At 47.8% G+C, this 27,171-nt stretch overlaps 3 protein-coding genes across 4 annotated transcripts; all 3 read left to right on the forward strand.

Moving 5' to 3' along the window:
* Nucleotides 1–590: 590 nt before the first annotated feature.
* LOC115545536 (protein asteroid homolog 1-like) lies at nt 591–14,315 on the forward strand. Of its 2 annotated transcripts, none has more exons than XM_030358827.1 (2): nt 591–2,402; nt 14,130–14,315. In XM_030358827.1, the coding sequence occupies exon 1, from the start codon at nt 1,181–1,183 to the stop codon at nt 1,841–1,843; it is 663 nt and encodes a 220-aa protein (XP_030214687.1). In that variant the 5' UTR covers nt 591–1,180; the 3' UTR covers nt 1,844–2,402; nt 14,130–14,315. The 2 variants fall into 2 exon arrangements, with proteins under 2 accessions (XP_030214687.1, XP_030214686.1); XM_030358826.1 differs by lacking the exon at nt 14,130–14,315 and adding an exon at nt 3,399–4,125.
* LOC115545531 (sialoadhesin-like) lies at nt 5,484–8,182 on the forward strand. Its single transcript, XM_030358816.1, has 4 exons — nt 5,484–5,723; nt 6,258–6,611; nt 7,072–7,338; nt 7,864–8,182. The coding sequence occupies exons 1-4, from the start codon at nt 5,678–5,680 to the stop codon at nt 7,986–7,988; spliced, it is 792 nt and encodes a 263-aa protein (XP_030214676.1). The 5' UTR covers nt 5,484–5,677; the 3' UTR covers nt 7,989–8,182.
* Nucleotides 14,316–23,295: 8,980 nt separating the features above from the next.
* Nucleotides 23,296–25,980, forward strand: LOC115545530 (uncharacterized). Its single transcript, XM_030358815.1, has 4 exons — nt 23,296–23,426; nt 23,865–24,215; nt 24,874–25,140; nt 25,552–25,980. Exons 1-4 carry the CDS (start codon nt 23,381–23,383, stop codon nt 25,695–25,697), a joined length of 810 nt encoding a protein of 269 aa, XP_030214675.1. The 5' UTR covers nt 23,296–23,380; the 3' UTR covers nt 25,698–25,980.
* Nucleotides 25,981–27,171: the final 1,191 nt, after the last annotated feature.

The raw sequence follows: 27,171 nt of genomic DNA on the forward strand, positions 1-27,171 counted from the left end.
CGACAGAAGGTTTGTATATTTGGGAGGCGCACGTCCGGCCCACGCGGTGGACGCAGGGAGGGTCCACAAGGACGTAAGGGGTCCGCATCCCCCTCGCGTTGAGTGAACCTGGGAGAATAATCAGCCCTTAAGGCAACAAGTGCACTTTGGGATTCTAATGCTACAAAGTGCAATACTAATTGCATGTATTATAAGTGCCGGGCTGTGATACAGGGTGCAGCACTAGAGCAGCCCTCTGTCCTACCCGACTACAGCGGGGCTCCTGGAGCAAGTTGATCAGGTACCACGCACTATTTACACTTTTTCGGAAATCTCTCATAGCCTAATCAAAAAGTAGTCTGACAGACAAGACTCAATTCATATACAAATATATGCCTCCTATATACTGATAGTATAACATCAATACACTATGCACACCAGGACATTACAGTGGATTAATATCCTGTTGATGTCAGGAAAGTGAAACCTGTAGAGAGTAAGGAGCCACTCCCAGTGAAGGTGTTTGCGTGTGTGTGTGTGTGTGTGTGTGTGTGTGTGTGTGTGTGTGTGTGTGTGTGTGTGTGTGTGTGTGTGTGTGTGTGTGTGTGTGTGTGTGTGTGTGTGTGTGTGTGTGTGTGTGTGTGTGTGTGTGTAAAGGAGCTGGGATCCTCTTTGGGTAGGTCCAGTCACCATAGATCTATAACTTGCCCTATAAGAGGTCTAGTTCTGACGGACCTTCACACCATGGGGGTGAAGGGTTTGTGCTCGCTGCTGGAGGACTACAGACAGATCTACCAGGACGTCCCCTTCAGGGACAGCAAGCTCGTAGTGGACAGCAAAAACCTGTCCCACCTCCTCTATGAAATGTTCATCCTGGACCAGAACCACGGCGAAAATTTTGAAAATTATAGAATATCATTTTGATATTTAAAAAGGAACAGTGCCATGTCTGTGCTTTAAAGATTGAGGAAGGAAGGGATGAGGAGACGATGAGAGAAGGGAAGTGAGAGTAAAGAAAGAGGGGACAGGTTTCAGTGTTTCCTATTGAGGACTTATTGACCTTTCAAGGGGGGTAGCATTAAAACTGTTGCCCATCTATCAGTTGAGGTCCTTGAGCCAAGTCATTTCAATAAGATGAAGGTTGGTCCCGCTCTTAATGTATTATTGACAGGTGAAGTAAGAGCTTGACCCATCAGTCACTATGGGGATACAAGGCTTGTGCTCGCTGCTGGAAGGAAACAGACAGATCTACCAGGACATCCACTTCAGGGACAGCAAGCTAGTGGTGGACGGCAAAAACTTGGGCCACCTCCTCTACAGAATGGCCACCCTGGACCAGAACAACGACGGGGAGTACCTGGCCTCCCAGGCACTGATCCAGGCTTTTTTCAAAACTCAGGACAACTGTCAAATCAAACCATACGTGGTGATCGACATCAAACGCAACCCCAGGATGGACCATCGAAAAACCTTCCACCATAAGACCACTGCCCTTCTGAAGGGCAGAAAGATGGGCATCTATCCCCCCTTGATTATGGAAGTGTTCGAACAGACGCTGAGCGACATGGAGGTACCGCTGGTCAGGTGCTTCGGAGAGGCCGACGGCCAGCTGGCTGCCCTGGCCAGAGAGTGGTGCTGCCCGGTGCTGTCCACAGACACTGACTTCTACATCTACGACCTTCCAGAGGGGGTTCTACCACTGGATCACTCCCGGTGGCACACGGTGGAGACGAGTCGTGGCATCCCCTGCAAGCGATACACCACGTCCAGCTTCTGCACCTTCTTCTTCGACCGTCAGCTGCTGCCCGTCTTCGCCTCACTGGCCGGGAACGACTACACTAACCTCAAAATTAACTGGGACTAATTGCTTCCAGTGGACCGCCCTAGGAAGAGGATAAGGGCTGCCCACCTGGAGGGCCTCCTGAGTTGGCTGGGAGCCAGGACAGACCAGAGGGCAGAAGACACCTTGACAGCAGCGATGGATCTCATACCCGACACGAGTCAACAGGCACAGACGGAGGTGCAGACGGAGGTGCAGACGGAGGTGCAGACGGCCATGCTGAGGCACGAGCTCCCCAGCTCCTCTCTGCGGGGGTTCTTCAGCGAGGGAACCGTTCCCCCGCTGCCTGCTGAGTTGTTGAGCTGCGTCCCCGACTGGGTCCGCGCGCCCCTGGCCAGAGGAGAGGTGAGCGGTGACGTGTTCAACGTGCTGGTCGATAGGAGGATGATCGTGGGGATCCAGGCGGAGCTCAGTGACCTACAGAGTGACCAACCTCACCTCGCAGCCCATCCGGCAGGTGCTGTACGGGCTGCTGCTGGGCCTGGGGCAAGGCGCGATGAGGGAAGTGGACCGGGTCGAACTGGAGGTACAACCGTTGGTCCAAGGAGCCGCTCAGCAGCTGACACTGGCCACTCTGCCCCAGGTAATTCTAACGTCTCCTTTAGCCAGTTAACAAATAGGATAATAGATGGACAAAATAGGGATAATAAATGGAGGAGAGAGGTATAAAAGATGGACATCAGGCGGCCAGCATAGGCCTAGTCAGCTCCAAACCGAAAAACGTGCAGGGCTAGGGCTAGGCTAAACCGAGACACTCATGACGATATCTTAATTAGGGTTAGGGATGAATACCCCCATATTGTCAACTACTATCTTTCGTGTTCTATCAACACAGGGTTCATTCCAACTCCTCACTTTAACTGTTGCAGTTAACTTCTGAGTACTTGGTTTAATTTTACCATGGTTTAATAAATATTGACTAGAACAGCAACAATGATATCAAAACAGATACAGGGATAAGAGACAGCAGCCCTGCTGCTAGCTCTGACGGGCCTTCACACCATGGAGGTGAAGGGTTTGTGCTCGCTGCTGGAGGACTACAGACATATCTACCAGGCTTTTTTCAAGAATCTGTCAGACCGTGGAATCAAACCGTACGTGGTGATGGACGGAGGCTCGGCCACCAACAACATCAAACTGGACCCCTCAAGAACTGGGTCAAAGAGAAGGTTTGGAGTACTACCATGGTTTAATAAATATTGACAAGAACAACAACAATGATATCAAAACAGATTCAGGGATAAGAGACAGCAGCCCTTCAAAGGAGAAACAAACCCCCTGAACACATCTTCAAACCCGGCGTTGAATTTTTTCATCATGGGAAAGGCTAATGGCTTCCCTGCAAGACAGACTGGTAGAACCAGACTAGCAGGCTCCCTAAACACCCAATCAATTCTGTTTCAATAAGCAGAGGACAGGTGTGTCCTGTCAACGTTCAATTAGCAGGGCATCAGGTAGCACTGTCAGGCAATGACAGCGGTGTTTAACCTGTAGAGGGAGCCATCGAATGCAAAGCAATCTACAATCTGTGTGTTGAGTTATCCGTGAGATTGACACGAGGTATGTTCCCACTTCCCAGGCAGACCCCGCTGTGAGGCTGCGGATGTGTCTGGAAACGCTGGGCGTGGAGGAAGAGACGCTGGAGGGAGTTCCGGCTCACCTGCGCCTCCCAGTGGCTGTGACCCGCTACTGGCTGAGGAGGGCCAGCCCTGAGCCGACGCTCCTCAAAGCTCTGCTGATGGTCATGGTCCAAAGAGAACTGAACCGACAGACAGGAGGGACAACAGGTAGGTAGCACATGATGTAACTTTAATACCCACTCACTCACTCCTCCCTACGTGTGTGTGTGTGTGTGTGTGTGTGTGTGTGTGTGTGTGTGTGTGTGTGTGTGTGTGTGTGTGTGTGTGTGTGTGTGTGTGTGTGTGTGTGTGTGTGTGTGTGTGTGTGTGCACAGGCGTAGGTGTAGGCGAGCAGAAGTTAACCAAACACAGAAAACAGCTTCCAGATGGTGTCGTGGCTCACAGCTTCAACCAATGGCAGGCCTCCCTGAAGGACGCCTCCCAGCTCAACCTGCTGCTCTGCAAGCCCCTCCCTGAACCCCACTTCGCCTGACACCAAGACTGTACTGTTTCTGTAGCAACGGCATCACACCCAGGATGAGGAAGAGGAGGAGCTGGGCGGGGCTGAAGGTCTGGATCAGGGCTCAGATTGGCCTAGGGCAGGGATGGGCAACTTTCATGATAAAGAGGGCCACATTTTTCATCATGACCATCGGAGGGCCACATGACTGCACACTTCAACTAAACGTGATCTGAGAGAAGCTACCCAATTTTGAATTTGGTAGATATGATTTCCTGTATTCTGGTGCATTTTGGGGATGGCCACTACCTAAAAAATCATCCAGAATCATAACCTATGTACGGTATGTTAATTGAACCAACATACATTCATTTCATGTTTTCCATGCTCAAACAGCCACATGAATGGTCAGTATTTTTATCAGTGCAAAGGGCTCACATACATCATCATTCAGTGAAGTCAAAAAACTGAAAAACAGTGGCCCAACATTAAGTGCAACAACTCAATGAACTCAAACCCAACAAGCAGTTGTAGTAGTTGTAGTGGCGACTTATGCGGCCCGCGGGCCGCCAGTTGCCCATCCCTGGCCTGGGGTGTCGGTTGGAACACGCTACAGAACCAATGACAGGAAGGACCTGGAGTCCGACCAATGGGTCTAACTTTTTGCCAAAGGCAGTGAGCTAGTCCCTTGGTTTGAGGAAGTTATCTGAAGGGAGGGATGTTTTATTTTGATTGGATCATTTCAAAATGTAGCTTCTCTCTTTCTTGTTGCTCAAAATTGCCCACCATACCTTAACTCTGTTTCTATCACAATATTTGGAAACAGAAAAAGGATCAAAGAATCAAGAGACCTGAGAACCAGAGAATCAACCAACGAAGACACAAACCACAAGGCATAAATATAACTGAGCAGATTCACTGTTCCTTTTCACCAGAAGTCCCGCCCCTCTCTGCCCATTGGCCAACCCATGAACTCAGGCGGAGAGCGAGAGATAGTGTGAGATAAGCTCAGCCGCTCACCAACACTCATAATTCCCTGTCTTCAGAGAACATCTCGTAAACTAACGTCCAAAATATCTTGTTTATAGGTCTGCGTTTCAATTCACACACTTTGTTGAGAGGTAATATCTGGGGGTCACTGAGATACAACTATCATGAAGACATTAAGTTGCAGCTATTTCTGCTCAGTTGTTATGCTTTAAACCAGGTCTGTGTTCACCTAACCCTGTCATGTTGACTAATAACGGCTGATCAATAATCCATATACACTGGAGATACTCCACCTGTGACCGATGTTGGCCTCGTATATTGTGGCCCATCGTGCATCCCTAACTTCTAGTCTATAAATTTGACAATACTCCTGTTTATGAAGTTATCCCGGATCAAAATGAAGGCATAACGGTTAATCAATAGAATAATAGAAAGTCAAACTCTACTTCAAATTATGTTTTTTACGATTTGGTCCAAGCTGTAGATCAATCCAAAGCAAAGGGACTACTTCTATAAAACACGTTGATAATGGGACTATGGGGACGCTCTACTGGGTCAATATTAACTGAACTGCTGATTGGATGTCATGTCAATTAGAGAGGGAGAATGGAAGCTATATATGGTGTTTGAAGCATTGTGAAGGGAGGTTATTGGCTATTGCAGAGAATATCTAAAAGGAGGAAGCTACATGTGAGGACATTTACTGTAGCCTTTCACAATCAGCCAATCAGCCCTCCCCCTGTCCAAGTGGCGTTAATAACCAGACACTGAGAGGAAGCTACGGAGCAGATGAAGATGAATCCATGGACCCTCTCTGTGCTTCTGCTGCTAGCTGGTAAGCTGTAATGCTTCTTCTGTTTACTACCTGGAACGTGTCCGTACACAACCTGGATCCAGCTGGCCTTTTGGCTCAACCTAGAGCTCTTATTAGAGTCTAATGCGACCTCCACTCTACCACTAGACGCAGACAAAGAAGGACACTTTGATCAGTTTATCGTTCCATTTGTTATCATAATAATAATAATAATATTGGTGATAATAATAATGCATTGTTTTCTTAATGGGCCTCACCCCAAGAGCTTTTATAACATAAAAGAAAAAAAACTTGATACATAAAGTGTGAATTTATATATACATGTAATTTATTATTCTTTATGATATGATATCAAATATGATATGATATAAAACCAAACACATTCCAATATCAACGTCCCACCCTGACCTTCTCAGAGCGTCTTTACCATCAACCAGTCGCTCTCATTCTCACCATGACGGTGAAAAGCTCAACTTGGAGAGAGCATGACCTCATGTGAGACCCTCCCTTAGAACCGGGCTCCCTGTTGTGACCCCGACTGTCTGCTTCCTCCAGGGCCGCTGGGGGCGGACCCTGACTGGCACGTGGAGTACCCTGACTCCTTCTGCGTGGTGGAGGGCTCCACCGCCACCATCCCCTGCAGCTTCACCCACCCCGCGGGGCACCGGGTGGAGCGGGTGGTCTGGTGCACCAATCAGGTGTTCTGCAATGACATCACGTCCACGCCCAACGTGTACGACAGCAACGTCCGGGCCGACAGCAGGTTCCAGTACCTGGAGGACCTCGTCGGGAACTGCACCTTAAAGATCATCAAGACGGTGAAACAGGACGCTGCAACGTACCTCTTCCGCTTCGAGACCAACTACGATAACTGGGCCGGACGGAAAGGAGTCGTAGTCAACGTCACTGGTAAGTGTTAGTTCTGGTACTGTGACTAGTTAGTGTAACTTCTCGTGCTGTTACTAGTCAGTGTTGCGTCTGTTACTGTTACTAGTCTGTGTAACTCCTCATGCTGTTACTAGTCAGTGTTCCTTCTACTACTGTCCCATTATAATAGGACTATAGGAAGAGACTTGACTTGGTTCCCATTGGGGAGGGATTAGTAGCTTCCTGTAGTCAACCTTGAGCAAGATGTCCTCACCCACCTGCTCCTCATGAGATGTTTCTGGATGTCCTGGAAGACACTTTGGATCAGAGGGACTCGATCACAAAGAGCTTGATCAGGAAGAGCCTGGGAGGTTGGCCCATACAACAGATTGTAGGACTCCTTGTATGTACAAACTGAGGTGGTAAATATACTCAAATGAAGGGTATATGCTGTCAATCTGTCCAGTTGTAAAGAACGTCCGTCTCACTGTGTCTTCAACAGATGGAGAGGTTGTGAAGGTCAGAAGCTCCGTCACTGACCATGTGGTGAAAGAGGGCGGTCAGGTCACACTCACCTGTACCTCAGCCTGCTCCTTCCACCAATTGGACGTCCACTGGTACAGAAATGGCCACGCCCTATCAGAGACAGGCCCCGCCCTCCACCTCAGCGGTCTGTCCAATGACGACGCAGGGAATTACACCTGCTCTCTGGACTCCAGTGGGCGGAACACCTCTGCGCCTTGGTGTCTGGTCGTGGTGGAAGATGAAGATGAGCCCCTCTGTGTTCACTAATGTCATGAGGGTGGTCCCTCATCTAATGTTATATAGTCTATTATAGTCCGACATTATCTAATGTAATATAGTCTCTTATAGTCTGACATTATGTTATATAGTCTATTATAGTCCGACGTTATTTATTTTATTAAAGTCTATTATGTCTAACATTATCTTAACTAATATAATCTATTATAGTCAGACGTTATCTGATATAGTTGAACATTAACTAATCTATTGTAGTTTGGTATAGTCTAAAATAATCTCATATAGTCTACTACAGTCTAAAATGATCTAATGTTATAGAGTCTACTAAAGACTAACATTGTCTAATGTTATATAGTCTAGTATAGTCTAACGGTATGTCATGGTATATACTGGTAGTCTATGATTAGGATAATCACATTAATGACATTATCTGACATAGTCTTTGATAGTCTAACGTTATCTGTTATATTCTATGATAGTCTAACCTAATGACCGCTCCATCCATGGATGAATCCCTTGTGGTGTTCTCCAGGATTCCACAGGTCCGTCCACCTGAAGGTTGCCGTGGTGAAGGGCGTGGTGTTGGCGGTTCTCCTTCTCCTCCTGGCTGGGGTTGTCTTCGCTAAATGGTTTTCAAACAAAACCAAACGTATCTAAAAAAACTGTTTGTCGAAATTGAAGTTGATTAAATTAACATATTTGTACACTTTTTTTTTTCAGATTAAAAAATAATTTTTCCTTTTAATGAATGTGTTAAAGATGATTGTATTTTAGAATAATTATTTCGCCATATTGGAGTAAATTCCGTTGACGTCCCTGTGAACTGTGGCTGACGGCTGGTCTCAGCAGCCTCACCTGGCCTGAGTCAGACTGAGAGACTCTGGGGCTGGTGGGGCTGCACACCTGTTGTGCGTTGGCTAGTCAATGCTCACAGGTTAAACCAGCCGTCACCACACACACTCAGGAGATCACCTGGCAGCATGGATCTCCATCTTCATGTGTCATGGACTTCAACATCCGCAATAAACCGGTTTCAACATCATTACCCATTGTCATCCCATTGTCATGTGTCTTGAGCAGCCCGGTAAAAGCCACCTAGGTGGAGTGGGTCGGCCATCTTTATTTGGAGTGGGTCGGCCATCATTAGGTGGAGTGTGGCGGCCATCTTTATGAGGAGAGTGGCGGCCATCTTTAGGTGGAGGTTGGCGGCCATCTTTAGGAGGAGCTTGGCCCTACTCATTCTGCCTGACTGGAGTCTGCCCAATGGGTCTGACCAGAGCCCGTCTACGAAGAGCCTGGGCACTTCCTATACACCCCATTGTACCGATTTTGGTTGTAGTTCCATGAGACATCCACTGGGGGTGATCGCGGGCGAGTCCAGATTGAATGGGAGTCTATGGGACTAGACGGCTAATTATGCCTCTTTCACCTGCTTGTCGTTGAAATATCGCAAATTTTATTGTAGATTCCGCAAGTTCAATATAGATTATGGTTCAAAAGTCAAATGAGTGAGTACTTATGTCCTTTCGATTTCTTACAGTTTGGGCCGTTGTTGGCCATACACGCTAGCATTCTGCTAATGAATGCTGATTGGTCAGGGACGGACTTGCGACTGATTACGACCAGAGACCCCTCTTACGGCATCCATCTGAAGCTGAAGAGCATTCAGAAACGTGTTAACTCAATTTTTGCGTACTGTATTTATATTTTCCTGCAGACCCTTTTATTTTTTAGATAGTATGTATGGTGAAAGTACATGGGCATTAATGGAATTTCTTCAATTTCTTGTGTTCAATGTGTTATATACATGGTAGGTACTGGTGATGCGCGAGAGGGCGTTTTTTTAACACCCGCCCCAACCCGACCCAAGACATTTTCCAAACCGCCCCGCCCGACCCGTGGGGGATTCTGAAGCGGCCCGCCCGACCCTCCAAATTTGACCCGCAAAAAAAATAAAATAATAATAACAACAAATAAAATAAAAAGCCAGGGGCTGAGGCTTATGCCGAATTTAACACGTAACTAAATGAGAAGGATTTGCGCTAAATTCGCATTATTGTGAAACTTCAACAGCAGGTCTACATCAAACAACAACAACAACGACAGCTTTACGCAATTATTTATTGAAGAACTGTTAACAAATGCGTGGTTGCCCTAACCCTATATAATATAATATGATATAAAACCAAACATATTACAATATCAACGTAATGACCTTCTCAGAGCGTCTTTACTATCAACCAGTCGCTCTCATTCTCACCATGACGGTGAAAAGCTCAACTTGGAGAGAGCATGACCTCATGTGAGACCCTCCCTTAGAACCGGGCTCCCTGTTGTGACCCCGACTGTCTGCTTCCTCCAGGGCCGCTGGGGGCGGACCCTGACTGGCACGTGGAGTACCCTGACTCCTTCTGCGTGGTGGAGGGCTCCACCGCCACCATCCCCTGCAGCTTCACCCACCCCGCGGGGCTCCGGGTGGAGCGGGTGGTCTGGTGCCCCTATCACCTGATCTTTCAAGGCTTCACGCCAAACGTGTACGACAGCAGCAACCTCCGGGCCAACAGCAGGTTCCTGTACCTGGGGGACCTCGTCAGGAACTGCACCGTAAAGATCATCAAGACGGTGAAACGGGACGCTGCAAAGTACCGCTTCCGCATCGTGACCGTGTGTGTGTGTGTGTGTGTGTGTGTGTGTGTGTGTGTGTGTGTGTGTGTGTGTGTGTGTGTGTGTGTGTGTGTGTGTGTGTGTGTGTGTGTCTGGCTGGGTTAATGGATGGACGCACGTGTTTGTGTGAGTGTGTCTGACCACCTGTCTGTCTGTCTCGGAGGTGCACTGTAAACAGGAAGCGGTGGGAGCTTCAGAGGAAGTCAGCTATTCAAACGTCCACTTCAAACGCAATTCCTTGAGGTAACCATCTCCTGTTACGATGCAACCTTATGATGATGAAGAAGAGGGTAGCGATGTAATTGTTCATCACTAAAATGACGCAATGATGTTATCTTTAATCGGTGAAACCGATCAGTACTTGTTCAATGATGAAACCAGTCCCAACAGTTACTCAATTTAAACATTCCCAATGAAACGTTTCTAAAGCATAACGGACAATAACTGTCCGGGTGATCAAACCATCGTCTCCCCTGGCTTTACCTCCGGTACAATAGCATTTAAAAACATGACTTGGTTGAATCAAATCTGCCAAAGAGCATTTAGTGTGTTGGTGCTAAAGTATTTTCAAAGACCCTGTCTAGCTCAAGTTTGAAAACTATGAGAATTAAATAAATCATGATATGAGTTGTTTTGAGTTCTAGGAAGGAGGGAGAGGTGTTATCCCCATGGTTATGACCCACATCAGCTTTTTTTAATCGAGGACAGATCTTAGCTTAAGAGATAGGATGCAACCAGCAACATAAACCGCCTCCCAAACGAAACTCTGCACATCAACAAACACACACACACACACACACACACACACACACACACACACACACACACACACACACACACACACACTGACACACACACACACAAACACACACACACACACACACACACACACACACACACACTGACACACACACACACAAACACACACACACACACACACACACACACACACACTCACACATTCACACACACACACACACACACACACACACACACACACACACACACACACACACACACACACACACACACACACTCACACATTCACACACACACACACACACACACACACACACACACACACACACACACACACACACACACACACGCAAAAACGTATCGATTTAAATCTGTTTTTCAAAATAAGTTTATTATTTGAGTAGCTAACTGAAAGAATGGCATAGAAGACTATGTTGAGATCAAAGTAGACATACTAAGATGTTTTGAACAGAAACAGCTTAACTGGTTCACTAGCTCAGTGGCACTTAAAGCCTACTAGTGAAATGATGAAGGGAATCTGAGGTTTGCTGGTCTGCTTCTGGGTGACAGGTCAGCCCCTGGACCGGAACATGAGATCGTCTACAGCGAGGTCGTTCACTGAACCAAACTCGAGCAGCGACTCCTCTTCCTCCTCCAGTGATGACGAGATAAGGGAACACTGACCTCATCATGTCTGTTGTCTCTCACAGACTTATTGGTTGAGTCCTGTTCTTTATAGTTTCCATTTCTGATTGTAACATTTCTGATGATATCTGTGTTTCATGCTTTTGAGTTTCCTATCTCAATCTTTATTCTGAATATACTCAAGGTTGTCTGAATAACGGTGAGGTTTGTAAAGACTGATTCTTCTCCATTCTGGTCCTGATGACTAGGGAATGTTTAAAAAAATACTTCTCAATTTAGTTTCCTGATGGCAAGGAATGAGCCAGTTCTTATTCTGTTAGCTTACAGTATTTATGCAATCATATCTTTACAATCTATGGGTCATGTAGGCTTACAATAAGATCTGTCATGTTCTTATCATCAGTGTTTCTTGTTTTTTAGTGAAGCCATTTTAAATGCTCATAAAGTTGATTGGGGGCAGATAATTTGGAGCTAATATAAGAGGGGTAAGTATAATTCACTGAAACTCAGCAGGAACTTTTTCTGCTGCCATGTGTGTCAAAGTCCTCTCTTAAATTAGCAGAAGTCAGATAGAATTGAACAAAAGTCTTTTTGTGAAGCGTCTGTATAGGAATACAGGTATTATAGGTATGCAGAACCCAATTTAGACATATAACAAGCTTTTTGGGAACTGTATTAGGCCTTTCAGGTAGGCTATTAAACTATACATGTTAAATTATTAACTTATTCTGAGCATACAGTGTATTTTCATTTGGATACAGCTGTTAATAAGCCTGATGATTTCTCAGTGCAAATCAAACCAGCTAATAGGCTAACTGAAATAAAACCATGCCAATGTGTAGGTATAATGAAAGGTATTTGATGATGTGGGGCTATTTTAATTCCAAAGGCTGAGGGAACTTAATCAGGATGCATAGTATCCTGGATCTCCGAAGGAATTGGCTTTTAAAAAATAAAATCTGCCCTGCCTCTATTTTAATTTAAAATAGGGGTGTTTATACTTATGCACCCTGTATTTTAAGGGAGAACATTTATTTATTTATGATAGATTATTCATTCACAAAGCAAATTGGTGTCCTTAAAGGTAGCATTTTTCATCAATGGTATAATAAAGGCATTAAGATCAATTTCACTTTTTAGTCAACTTTAGCATGGGTGACTAAAGTTATGCCTACCACTGTATATATATATATTTATATATATATTTATGTATGTGTGTATGTGTATATATATATACATATTGTTTTTACTATTCACTTATTTACAGCAATTCATGATATAAATCAATAAAGTCAGACCATGTCAGCAGCTTGTCCGCTCTTTCCTCCGTGTTGTCCTAAAGTCTCCACCACGGTTTCCTGAGCTGCATGAGGAGGCTCCAATCGCTCAGAGAAAGGAGTACAGATGTACTCCTCCCCACCGACGCAGGGAGGAGAACCAAACGGTCGGCTCAAACCGGCAGGAGCAATCTGACTAATCAAAGATTACAATGACAAAAAAACATGTGAGGGGATCTTAATGAAACACAAACAAAGAACACACCATTGGGAAGCTTAGACGGAGGTGTGGACGATGGTGAGGATGGCCATGCTGGTACAACCGTTGGTCCAAGGAGCCGCTCAGCAGCTGAGACTGGCCACTCTGCCCCAGGTAAGTCTGCCGTCTCCTTTAGCCAGTTAACAAATAGGATAATAGATGGACAATATAGAGAAAATAAATGGAGAAGAGAGTCATTAAAGATGGACATCAGGCAGCCAGCATAGGCCTTGTCAGCTCCAAACCAACAAACGTGCAGGGCTAGGGCAAAGGCAAAAACGAGACATTCATGAAGATATCTTAATTAGGGTTAGGGATGAATACCCCCATATAGTCAACTACTATCTTTCGTGTTCTATCAACACAGGGTTCATTCCAACTCCTCACTTTAACTGATGCAGTTAACTTCTGAGTACTTGGTTTAATTTGACCATGGTGTAATAAACATTGACTAGAACAACAATGATATCAAAACAGATACAGGGATAAGAGACAGCAGCCCTGCTGCTAGTTCTGACGGGCCTTCACACCATGGGGGTGAAGGGATTGTGCTCGCTGCTGGAGGACTACAGACATATCTACCAGGACGTCCGCTTCAGGGAAAGCAAGCTAGTGGTGGACGGCAGTAGCTTGGTCCACCTCCTCTACAAGATGGCCGACCAGAACCCCGGCGGGGAGTACCTGGCCTTCCAGGCGGAGGTCCAGGCTTTTTTCAAGAATCTGTCAGACCTCGGAATCAAACCGTACGTGGTGATGGACGGAGGCTCGGCCACCAACAACATCAAACTTGACCCCTCAAGAACTGGGTCAAAGAGAAGGTTTGGAGAACTACCATGGTTTAATAAATATTAACAACAACAACAACAATGATATCAAAACAGATTCAGGGATAAGAGACAGCGGCCCTTCAAAGGAGAAACAAACCCCCTGAACACATCTTCAAACAAGGCTTTGAGTTTTTTCATTATGGGAAAGGCTAATGGCTTCCCTGCAAGACAGACGGGTAGAACCGTCTAGACTAGCAGGCTCCCTATCCCATTAAATTCTGTTTCAATCAGCAGGGCATCAGGTAGCACTGTCAGGCAATGACGGCGGTGTTTAACCTGTAGAGGGAGCCATCGAATGCAAAGCAATCTACAATCTGTGTGTTGAGTTATCCGTTAGATTGACACGTGGTATGTTCCCACTTCCCAGGCAGACCCGGCTGTGAGGCTGCAGGTGTGTCTGGAGACGCTGGGCGTGGAGGAAGAGACGCTGGAGGGAGTTCCGGCTCACCTGCGCCTCCCAGTGGCTGTGACCCGCTACTGGCTGAGGAGGGCCAACCCTGAGCCGACAGTCCTCAAAGCTCTGCTGATGGTCATGGTCCAAGGAGAACTGATCCGTCAAAATAGAGAAACAACAGGTAGGTAGCACATGATGTAACTTTAATCACCCACTCACTCACTCCTCCCTACCTGTGTGTGTGTGTGTGTGTGTGTGTGTGTGTGTGTGTGTGTGTGTGTGTGTGTGTGTGTGTGTGTGTGTGTGTGTGTGTGTGTGTGTGTGTGTGTGTGTGTGTGTGTGTGTGTGTAGGTGGGCAGCAGTATACCAAACACAGAAAACAGCTTCCAGATGGTGTCGTGGCTCACAGCTTCAACCAATGGCAGGCTTGCCTGAAGGACGCCTCCCAGCTCAACCTGCTGCTCTGCAAGCCCCTCCCTGAACCCCACTTTGCCTGACACCAAGACTGTACTATTTCTGTAGCAACGGCATCACACCCAGGATGAGGAAGAGGAGGAGCTGGGCGGGGCTGAAGGTCTGGATCAGGGCTCAGATTGGCCTTTGGTGTCAGTTAGAACACGCTACAGAACCAATGACAGGAAGGACCTGGAGTCCGCCCAATGGGTCTAACTTTTTGCCAAAGGCAGTGAGCTAGTCCCTTGGTTTGAGTAAGGGTTATATTTTGATTGGATCATTTCAAAATGTAGCTTCTCTCTTTCTTGTCGCTCGAAATTGCCCACCATACCTCGTCTCTGTTTCTATCACATAATTTGGAAAACGAAAAGGATCGAAGAATCAACCAACCTGAGAACCAGAGAATCAACAAACCTGAGAACCAGAGAATCAACCAACGAAGACACAAACCACAAGGCATTAATATAACTGAGCAGAGACACTGTTGATCCTTATCACCAGAAGTCCCGCCCCTCTCTGCCCATTGGCCAACCAATGAACTCAGGCGGAGAGCGAGAGACTTTGTGAGATAAGCTCAGCAGCTCACCAACACTCATATTTCCCTGTCTTCAGAGAACATTCGTAAACTAACATCCACACTATCTTGTTTATAGGTCAGCGTTTGAATTCACACACTTTGTTGAGGAGTAATATCTAATAATAATAATAATACATTTAATTTAGAGGCGCCTTTCAAGACACCCAAGGTCACCTTACAGAGCATATAGTCATCATACATTATTTAAAAAAACAAGACATTGTGTAAAAATAAATAAACATAAGCAATAAGAAATGAATAAAACAAAAACAAGACAAAACAAAACAAAAAAACAATCAAAACAGTGACCAGTTAGACGTTGTGTGCGAGTTTGAACAGGTGAGTTTTGAGTTGTGACTTGAAGGTTGTAATGGTGTCTGATTGTTTTATGTGTGGGGGGAGGGAGTTCGAGAGCCTGGGTGCTGAACAGCTGAATGACCGGGCACCCATTGTAGTGAGTCGTGATGTGGGGATACATAGTAGTCCAGCAGAGGTTGAGCGGAGGGAGCGGGAGGGAGTGTATTCTTGGAGGAGGTCACAGAGATAACTGGGGGCTAGGTTGTGGAGAGCTTTGTAGGTGAGGAGTAGGGTTTTGTATTGGATACGGTAGTGTACTGGGAGCCAGTGAAGTTGAATGAGGACAGGGGTGATGTGGTCAGATGATTTGGTGCGGGTGATGATCCGGGCGGCTGAGTTCTGAATGATCTGCAGTCTGTTGATGAGTTTGGTGGGGAGTCCGGTGAGGAGGGCGTTGCAGTAGTCTATGCGTGATGTGACAAATGAGTGAACTAGGATTTCAGTGCTGGATTGGGTCAGTGATGGGCGGAGTCTGGCGATGTTGCGGAGGTGGAAGAATGCAGTCCGGGTGATGTTGTGAATATGGGGTGCGAATGAGAGGGTGTTGTCCAGGATGACGCCGAGGCTCTTGACTTTGGAGGAGAAGGGTACTGGGAATCCATCGATAATTATGAGTGGAGCTGGGGTGTGTTGTGATTTAGTGAGGGTGGATTTGGATCCGATGAGCAGGGCCTCGGTCTTGTTTCCATTGAGTTTCAGGAAGTTCCTGCTCAACCAGATCCGGATCTCTTCCAGGCACGTGATGAGGGAGGTGGGGGGGATGGCAGCGGTGGGTTTGGTAGAGATGTAGACCTGTGTGTCGTCAGCGTAGCAGTGAAAATGGACCCCATGGTGACGGAGGAGTGTGCCCAGCGGGAGGAGGTAAGTGGTGAAGAGGAGTGGACCCAAGACTGACCCCTGGGGGACACCCAGTGAGATATCTGAACACCCAGACTTGTGGTTGCTTAGTTGAACAAATTGTTGACGGCCGGTGAGGTAGGATGTAAACCAGGAGAGTGCAGCACCAGTGATCCCAATACCAGCTAGGCGGTCCAGGAGCAGAGGGTGGGAGATGGTGTCGAATGCTGCGCTGAGATCGAGGAGGATAAGAATGGTGAGTAATCCAGAGTCGGCTGCAAGGAGGAGGTCGTTGGTGATTTTGACTAGGGCTGTTTCAGTGCTGTGTTTTGGACGGAAGCCAGATTGGAACGGTTCGTGGAGATTGTTAATGTCGAGGTGGGACTGTAGTTGTGCGGCAACCACCCTTTCAAGTGTTTTGGAGATGAAAGGGAGATTGGAGATGGGCCGGTAATGGTTAAGGTCAGATGGGTCAGCACCAGGTTTTTTCAGGATGGGAGTGATGGCAGCCAGCTTGAGAGTGAGGGGTACAGTACCAGTAGTGAGGGAGGAGTTAATTATGTTGGTGATCATGGGGGAGATGGACGGAAGACATGCTTTGACAAGGGAGGTGGGAAGAGGATCGAGCTGACAGGTGGTGGTTTTGGCTTTGCGGATGAGTTCTGAGACGGTCTGTTCTGTTACTAGGGTGAAGTCAGAGAGGGAGCTGATGAGAGGTTGGCCAGAGGTGATCATCCAGGGTGGGTCATCAGAGGGGGTGCGAGATGAGGCCAGTTGTTGGTGAATGGTGTTGATTTTAGAGCTGAAGAAGTCAAGGAACGCAGTGCATTGGGTGGTGGAAATATCTGGAGGGAGAGATTTAGGAGGCTGAAGTAAGTGGTTGACTGTTGAGAAGAGGACTCTGCTGTTGCCTGTACCAGTGTTGATGAGGTTGGAGTAGTATGAGGTTTTGGCAGTGGTGAGGGCATTCTTGTAGTGATGGAGGTGGTCCGAATACATTTGGCGGTGTACAGTGAGTTGAGTCTTATTGTAGAGTCGCTCCAGTCGACGACCAGTGGCTTTGAGCTGGCGCAGATGAGGAGTGAACCAGGGAGCAGTGTGGGTGAATGAGACTGAGCGGGTTTTCAGGGGGGCCAGGGTGGTGAGGGAGGAGGAGAGGCAGTTATTGTAGTGAGTCACCAGGTCAGTCAGGGAGGAAGCTGGGGGAGGGTTGGGGTAGGAGCTGATCATGGTGGAGAGGTCTGTGATGTTGATAAGTTTGATGTTTCTGAAGGAGATGGTCCGTTGTTCCTTGGTTTTGTGGAGTTGGGTATGAATGTCAAAAAGTACAGCTTTGTGGTCGGAGATGGGGAAATCAATGACATCAAGGTTAGTGGGAGTGATGTCAGTGCAGCAGATTAAATCCAGAATGTGACCTTTGTTATGGGTTGGGAGGTTGACATGTTGTGTGATGCCAAGACAGTCCAGAAGTGATGTGAAGTCATTAGCAAAAGTACAGGATGGGTTGTCAATGTGGATGTTGAAATCACCAAGGAGGATAACAGTGGGGGACGTTGCACATACAGATGTAAGTAGTGATGAGAATTCATTGAGGAAAACGGCGGAGGGTTTTGGTGGTCTGTAAATGGTGACAATGATAGTGGGTTTGGGGCCGGAGAGTTTTACAGCTAGACATTCAAAGGAGGAGTGAAGGGGGACTGTGACAGTGGTGACTTTGATGTTATCACGATGGAGGAGAGCGTGGCCACCCCCCCTCCCATTAACCCGGGGTTTGCTAATAAAAGAAAAACCTGGTGGGACAGCTTCATTTAGATGGGAGAAGTCATTTGGTTGTTGCCAGGTCTCAGTGAGGCAGAGAATGTCTAGGCTCTGGTCAACAATAAAGTAATTTATCAAAAGGGCCTTATTACTGGAACCGTCACCTTATCGTGGTGGAGAGGTTTGCGTGTCCCTGTGAACCTGAGGGCTGTGTTGTCTGGAGCCTTGTGCTCCTGGTAGGGTCTCTCATGGCAGAGTGGTCTCAGGTGAGGGGCCAGACTAAGAATGGTTCAAAAATCCTCAATGAATATCGGAATAAGAGGAGATGTGACCCGGCCCGGAGGAAGCCCGGGGCCCCCGTCTGGAGCCAGGCCCAGATGGAGGGCTCGATGGCGAGCACCTGGTGGCCGGGTTTGCCACGGAGCCCGGTCGGGCAGAGCCCGAACAAACTACGTGGCACCCCCCCTCTCTTCATCTCATGGGCCCACCACCTGTGGGAAGACCCGTTGGGGTCGGGTGCGCAGCCACATGGGTGGCAGCGAAGGTCAGGGGTCTCGACGGACCAGACCCCGGGCGGCAGAAGCTGGCTCTGGGGACGTGGAACGTCACCTCGCTGTGGGGAAAGGAACCGGAGCTTGTGAGGGAGGTGGAGCGCTATCAGTTAGATCTGGTGGGGCTTACCTCCACGCACAGTCTCAGCTCTGGTACCGTACTCCTGGATAAGGGTTGGACTCTATTCTTCTCCGGAGTTGCCAAGGGCGTGAGGCGCCGGGCGGGTGTGGGGATACTCATAAATCCCCGGCTGAGCGCCGCGGTGTTGGAGTTTACCCCGGTAGACGAGAGGGTCGCCTCCCTGCGCCTAAGGGTTGTAGGGGGGAAAACTCTGACTGTTGTTTGTGCGTATGCACCAAACAGCAGCTCAGAGTACTCGGCCTTCTTGGAGACCCTGAATGGAGTCCTGTATGGGGCTCCAGTAGGGGACTCCGTAGTTCTGCTGGGTGACTTCAACGCCCACGTGGGCAACGATGGAGACACCTGGAGAGGCGTGGTGGGGAGGAACGGCCTCCCTGATCTTAACCCGAGCGGTCGTTTGTTATTGGACTTCTGTGCTAGTCATGGATTATCCATAACAAACACCATGTTCGAACATAAGGGTGCTCATAAGTGTACCTGGTACCAGAGTACCCTAGGCCGAAGATCAATGATCTATTTTGTGATCGTGTCATCTGATCTGAGGCCGCATGTTTTGGACACTCGGGTAAAGAGAGGGGCGGAACTGTCAACCATCTGGTTGTGAGTTGGATCAGGGAATGGGGGAAATTTCCGGATAGACCTGGTAAGCCCAAACGAGTAGTGCGGGTGAACTGGGAATGTCTGGAGGAGGCCCCCGTCCTAGGTATCTTCAACTCACACCTCCGGCTGAGTTTTTCTGGCATTCCTGTGGAGGTTGGGGGCATTGAGCCGGAGTGGGCGGTGTTCAAAGCCTCCATTGCTGAAGCTGCGGCGGCTAGCTGTGGCCTCAGGGTCTTAGGCTCCTCAAGGGGCGGTAACCCTCGGACACCGTGGTGGACACCGGTGGTCAGGGAAGCCGTCCGATTGAAGAAGGAGGCCTTCCGGGATATGATATCCTGGAGGACTCCTGACTCGGTTGCAGGGTACCGACAGGCCCGAAGGGCTGCAGCTGCTGCTGTGTCGGAGGCTAAGCAGCGGGTGTGGGAGAAGTTCGGAGAGGCCATGGAGAAGGACTTTCGGTCGGCACCAAAGTGTTTCTGGAAGACTATCCGGCACCTCAGGAGGGGGAAACGGGGAACCATCCAAGCTGTGTACAGTAAGGATGGGACTCTGTTGACCTCAACTGAGGAGGTCGTCGGACGTTGGAAGGAACACTTTGAGGATCTCGAATCCGAATAACACGCCCTCTATGTTGGAGGCAGAGCTCGAGGTTGATGGTGTTTCGTCGTCAATTTCCCTGGTGGAGGTCACTGAGGTAGTTAAACATCTCCGCAGTGGCAAAGCCCCAGGGATTGATGAGATCCAGCCAGAAATGCTAAAGGCTCTGGGTGTTGAGGGGCTGTCATGGTTGACACGCCTATTCAACATCGCGTGGGAGTCGGGTACAGTGCCAAAGGAGTGGCAAACCGGGGTGGTGGTTCCCCTGTTCAAAAAGGGGGACCAGAGAGTGTGTGCCAATTACCGGGGTATCACACTTCTCAGCCTCCCTGGTAAAGTCTACTCCAAGGTGCTGGAAAGGAGGGTTCGGCCGATCGTCGAACCTCAGATTGAAGAGGAACAATGCGGTTTTCTCCCCGGACGTGGAACTACGGACCAGCTCTTCACTCTCGCAAGGATCCTGGAGGGGGCCTGGGAGTATGCCCATCCGGTCTACATGTGTTTTGTGGATCTGGAGAAGGCGTATGACCGGGTCCCCCGGGAGAAACTGTGGGAGGTGCTGCGGGAGTATGGGGTAAGGGGGTCTATCCTCAGGGCCATCCAAAACCTGTACTTCCAAAGTGAGAGCTGTGTTCGTGTCCTCGGCAGCCAGTCAGTTTCGTTCTCAGTGGGGGCTGGTCTCCGCCAGGGCTGCGCCTTGTCACCAATCCTGTTTGTGATATACATGGACAGGATATCGAGGCGTAGTCGTGGTGGGGAGGGGTTGCAGTTCGGTGGTCTGAGGATCTCGTCACTGCTTTTTGCAGATGATGTGGCCCTCATGGGATCATCGGCCTGTGACCTTCAGCACTCACTGGATCGGCTGGCGGCCGAGTGTGAAGCGGCTGGGATGAGGATCAGCACCGCTAAATCTGAGGCCATGACTCTTAGCAGGAAACCGATGGATTGCTTACTCCGGGTAGGAAATGAGTCCTTAGCCCAAGTGAAGGGGTTCAAGTACCTCGGGGTCTTGTTCGCGAGTGAGGGTACTATGGAGCGTGAGATTGGCCGGAGAATCGGAGCAGCGGGGGCGGTATTGCGTTCGCTTTACCGCACCGTTGTAACGAAAAGAGAGCTGAGCCGCAAGGCAAAGCTCTCGATCTACCGGTCGATCTTCGTTCCTATCCTCACCTATGGTCATGAGGGCTGGGTGATGACCGAAAGGACGAGATCGCGGGTACAAGCGGCCGAGATGAGTTTTCTCAGAAGGGTGGCTGGCGTCTCCCTTAGGGATAGGGTGAGAAGCTCAGCCATCCGTGAGGAACTCGGATTAGAGCCGCTGCTCCTTTACTTAGAAAGGAGTCAGCTGAGGTGGTTCGGGCATCTGGTAAGGATGCCCACTAGGCGCCTTCCTTGGGAGGTGTTTCAGGCACGTCCAGTGGGGAGGAGGCCTCGGGGAAGACCCAGGACTAGGTGGAGAGATTATATCTCAACACTGGCCTGGGAACGCCTCTGACGGATCCCCCCGTCAGAGTTGGTTAATGTGGCCCGGGAAAGGGAAGTCTGGGGCCCCCTGCTTGAGCTGCTCCCCCCGCGACCCGACCCCGGATAAGCGGACGAAAATGAGATGAGATGATGAGATGAGATTACTGAGGGATCTGGTGTTCAGCAGACAGAGTTTCAGACAGGTGAGTGGAGTGTAGCAGGTTGCTTTGAGCAGAGGGGACAGGACACTGTGATTGACGGGACTGACCGTACGGGCTGTGCGAGGAAGGGGGCGGGGCCCAGTGGACCAGAAGGAGCGGATGTTTTTGTTGCTGGTGTGAGTGTACTGAAAATTCCGTCCAGAGCCTCGGTGGATGTATTTTGGTCGTTTGAGAATGTCCTGGTGGGATGCAAGCTGAGGTGGTTGGGTCCTTGAGAAGATCCGTAGACGTAACATCTCCGTTACCGAGTAACGGAGCGTCAGAGATGCACTCGTTACGTGAGAGTCAAACATAGCGCAATCCAGAGGAACAGGTTAAAATCCACAGGTTGTGAAGTCGGAAGAAGCCAGCAGTAGATCCAGGCGATTATGGTGAAGCCACAGAGCCAGCACAGCGGAGGCAGAGGAGTGGAGCAAGCCGGTTGTAGCTACGCTGGAGACGGGGAAGCCAGTTGGACGGCGCCGGCGCCGGGGGTTATCAGCAGTCTAGCCGGCCAGCAGGTGTCATCCACCAACAGCTGCACGACTCCACGCACAAAAACACAAAACAAAACACGCAGACGTTTAACGTTCAGAAATAAATGAATAAATCAAGAAAACTGACGCAGTTACTTAACTTAACTTTGTAGTCCGATCCGAGGTCCAGAAGGGTCCAGAAGGGTTTCAGACAGAAGGTGTTGAAAGTAAGCAAAAGAAAACTGATGAAAAAGTTAAAAGACTAGAAAGAAAAAGAAAATCGCGAAAAAATAATGTTCAAAAATGACGTTCCGGTGAGCAGCAGCAGCAACAGCGTTCAAAAGGCAACAGCGTCCACCAACTGTACGACCTCACGTAAAAACACGTAGAAATAAAGAAAACTGGCGCACTGACAATAGCGAAAAGTGACTATATATAACTAGTAGACTTAGCTAAACTACTAAAGACCAAAAAAAACGGCAAAATGTTCAATGCAATCGTGAGAAATATCGGAAATACTGAATAAAAACAAGCCATACAGAGCGGCGTTAGACTCGCCAGCGCCCCCGTTACTAGGCCAAATCAATCTGGGGGTGACTGAGATACAATTATCATGAAGACAGTTAGATGCAGCTTATTCTTTTGTAGTTGTACTTTAGGCATGGTCATTGTTCACGTTATCCTGTCGTGTTCACTAATTATAATGGCTGATCAATAATCCATATACACTCGAGAAACTCCACCTGTGACCGATGTTGGCCGCATACATTGTGGCCCATCGTGCATCCCGAACTTCTAGTCTCTAAGTTTGATGAATCAAATAAAGACATAACGGTTGCTCAATATAATAATAGAAAGTCAAACTCTACTTCAAATTATGTTTTGTTACGATCGAAACCAAGTTGTAGATCAATCCAAAGCAAAGGGACAACTTCTATAAAACACATTGATAATGGGACTATAGGGACGTTCTACTGGGCCAATATAAACTGAACAGTTGATAGGATGTCATGTCAATGAGAGAGGGAGATGGGAAGTTATATATGGTATTTAAACATTGTGAAGGGAGGTTATTGGCTATTGCAGAGAATATCTTAAAGGAGGAAGCTACCTGTGAGGACATTTCCTGTAGCCTTTCACAATCAGCCAATCAGCCCTCCCCCTGTCCAAGTGGCGTTAATAACCAGACACTGAGAGGAAGCTACGGAGCAGATGAAGATGAATCCATGGACCCTCTCTGTGCTCCTGCTGCTAGCTGGTAAGCTGTAATGCTTCTTCTGTTTACTACCTGGAACGTGTCCGTACACAAACTGGATCCAGTTGGCCTGTGGGCTCAACCTAGAGCTCTTTTTAGAGTCAAATGGACCTCAATTCTACCACTAGACACAGACAAAGAAGGACGCTCTGATCAGTTTATTGTTCCATATGTTATCATAATAATAATAATAATATTGATGATAATAATAATGCATTGTTTTCTTAATGGGCCTCATCCCAGGAGCTTTCATAACATTAAAGAAAAAAACATGATATATAAAGTGTGAAATAAGATACGATATTATATAATTTATTATGCTTTATGATATACCAAATATTATATGGTGAAAAGCTCAACTTGGAGAGAGCATGACCTCATGTGAGACCCTCCCTTAGAACCGGGCTCCCTGTTGTGACCCCGACTGTCTGCTTCCTCCAGGGCCGCTGGGGGCGGACCCTGACTGGCACGTGGAGTACCCTGACTCCTTCTGCGTGGTGGAGGGCTCCACCGCCACCATCTCCTGCAGCTTCACCCACCCCGCGGGGCACCGGGTGGAGCGGGTGGTCTGGTGCCCCAATGACGAGATCTGCCACAGCACCACGCCCAACGTGTACAACAGCAGAAACATCATTGCGGACAACAGGTTCCTGTACCTGGGGGACCTCGTCGGGAACTGCACCTCGAAGATCATCAAGACGGTGAAACGGGACACTGCGATGTACCGCTTCCGCATCGTGACCAACGGCGATCAGTACACCGGACCGAGAGGAGTCATGGTCACCGTCACTGGTAAGTGTTACTTCTAGTACTGTTACTAGTCAGTGTTACGTCTAGTACTGTAACTAGTCTAGTACTGTCCTATTATAAAGTCTATAGGAGGAGACTAGACTTGGTTCCCATTGGGGAGGGATTAGTAGCTTCCTGTAATCAACCTTGAGCAAGATGTCCTCACCCACCTGCTCCTCATGAGATGTTTCTGGATGTCCTGGAAGACGCTTTGGATACGGTCTATTATTGTCTGACATTATCTAATGGATTAAAGTCTATTACAGTCTGACATTATCTAATCTAATAAAATGTATTATAGTCCAACATTATCTAATCTAATTTACCCTATTATAGTCTAAAGTTATCTAATTTTATATAGTATATTATAGTCTACTATAATCTAATCTAATATAGTGTATTATAGTCTGTCATTATCTTATCTAATGTAGTATATTATTCCCGTCCTGTCACTAGTCAGTGTTACATTCTAGTACTGTGACTACTATTACTCCTAGTACTGTCAGTAGTCAGTGTTACTTCTAGTACAGTCACTAGTATTACTTAGTAGTACTGTCAGAAGTGTTACTTTTAGTGCTAGTCAGTGATATTTTAGTTCTGACACTCGTGTTAGCAAGGTGTCCAGTTGTAAAGAACGTCTGTCTCACTGTGTCTTCAACAGATGGAGAGGATGTGAAGGTCAGAAGCTCCGTCACTGACAATGTGGTGAAAGAGGGCGGTCAGGTCACACTCACCTGTACCTCAGCCTGCTCCTTCCACCAATTGGACGTCCACTGGTACAGAAATGGCCACGCCCTATCAGAGACAAGCCCCGCCCTCCACCTCAGCAATCTGGCCAATGACGACACAGGGGATTACACCTGCTCTCTGGACTCCAGTGGGCAGAAGACCTCTGCGCCTTGGAGTCTGGTCGTGTTGGTAGATGAAGGTGAGCCCCTCTGTGTTCACTAATGCACATGAGGGTGGTCCCTCATCTAATGTAATGTAGTGTATGATAGTCTAACATAATCTAATCTAATATGGTCCATTATAGTCTGACACTATCTAATCTAGTATAGTCTTACATTATCTATTGTTATGTACCGGTAGTCCACTATAGTCTATTATTTTCTATTATAGTCTAGTATAATCTAACACTATCTAATGTAATATAGTCTTGTGTAATCTAACATTATCTATTATAGTCTAGTACAGTCTAACATTATCTGATATAGTCTATTATAGTCTAATATTATTTTTGATATAGTCTAGTATAGTCTAACTTTATCTGTTATGTTCTATGATAGTGTAACCTAATGACCGCTCCATCCATGGATGAATCCCTTGTGGTGTTCTCCAGGATTCCACAGGTCCGTCCACCTGGTGGTTGCCGTGGTGAAGGGCGTGGTGTTGGCGGTTCTCCTTCTCCTCCTGGCTGGGGTTGTCTTCCCTAAATGGTGCTCAAACAAAACCAATCAAATAAAAAAAAGCTGTTTGTCGATATGAGACATTGAAGTTGATTAAAAAAAAACTATTTGTATGCGTTAAGATTAAAGTAGAATATTTCATGTTAATGAATGTGTTAAAGTGGATTGTGTCTTATCTGAGTCAGACTGAGAGACTCTGGGGCTGGTGGGGCTGCACACCTGTTGTGCGTTGGCTATTCAATGCTCACAGGTTAAACCAGCCGTCACCACACACACTCAGGAGATCACCTAGATGGCAGCATGGATCACCATCTTCGTGTGGCAGGGACTTCAACATCTGCAATAAACCGGTTTGAACTTCATCACCCTGTGTCCTGTGTCTTGAGGAGCCAGGTGGAGTGTGTCTGTCATATTTAGGTAGAATGTGGTGGCCATCTTTAGGTACACTGGGGCGGCCATCTTTTGGTCGAGTATGGCGGCAATCTTTAGGAGGAGTGTGCGGCCATCTTTAGGAGAAGAGTGGCGGCCATCTTTATGTTGAGGGGGTCGGCCATCTTTAGGTGGAGTGTGCGGCCATCTTTAGGTACACTGGGGCGGCCATCTTTAGGAGAAGAGTGGCGGCCATCTTTAGGAGAAGAGTGGCGGCCATCTTTAGGAGAAGAATGGCAGCCATCTTTAGGTGGAGTGGGTCGGCCATCTTTAGGAGAAGAGTGGCGGCCATCTTTAGGTGGAGTGGGTCGGCCATCTTTAGGAGAAGAGTGGCGGCCATCTTTAGGTGGAGTGGGTCGGCCATCTTTAGGTGGAGTGGGTCGGCCGTCTTTAGGAGGAGTGGGGCGGCCATCTTTAGGAGGAGTGGGTCGGCCGTCTTTAGGAGGAGTGGGGCGGCCATCTTTAGGAGGAGTGGGTCAGACATGTTTAGGTGGGGTTTGGCAGCCATCTTTGCCAGATGTTTTATTGCCATTGGATCATTAAAAAATGTAGCATCTCTCTGGCTTGTGGCTCCATATTGCCCACCCTACCTTGACTCTGTTTGTATCACAGAATGTGGAAACACAAAAAGGAGAAGCAGAGAATTAACCAGGGAGGAGACAAACCACAAGGGATAAATATAACTGAGCAGAGTCACTGTTGATCCTCATCACCAGAAGTCCCGGCCCTCTCTGCCCATTGCCCAACCCATGAACTCAGGCGTGGGGCAAGAGATAGTGTGAGATAATCTCAGCAGCTCACCAACATTCATAGTTCCCTTTCTTCAGAGAACATCTCGTAAACTAACGTCAACAGTATCGTGTTTATAGGTCAGCTTTTGAATTCACACACTTTGTAGAGGGGTAATATCTGAGGGTCACTGAGAAACAACTATCATGAAGACATTTATTTGCAGGCTATTTTGCTCAGTTGTCGTGTTGATTAATAACGGCTTAAAAATCCATATACAACAGAGATACTCCACCTGTGCCCGATGTTGGCCGCGTACATCGTGGCCCATCGTGCATCCCTAACTTCTAGTCTCGAGGTTTGATGAATCCTCTTGTTTATGAAGTTTTCCCGGA

The sequence above is a fragment of the Gadus morhua genome, chromosome 6 (genome assembly GCF_902167405.1).
Source record: "Gadus morhua chromosome 6, gadMor3.0, whole genome shotgun sequence".
Taxonomy (NCBI): Eukaryota; Metazoa; Chordata; class Actinopteri; order Gadiformes; family Gadidae; genus Gadus; species Gadus morhua.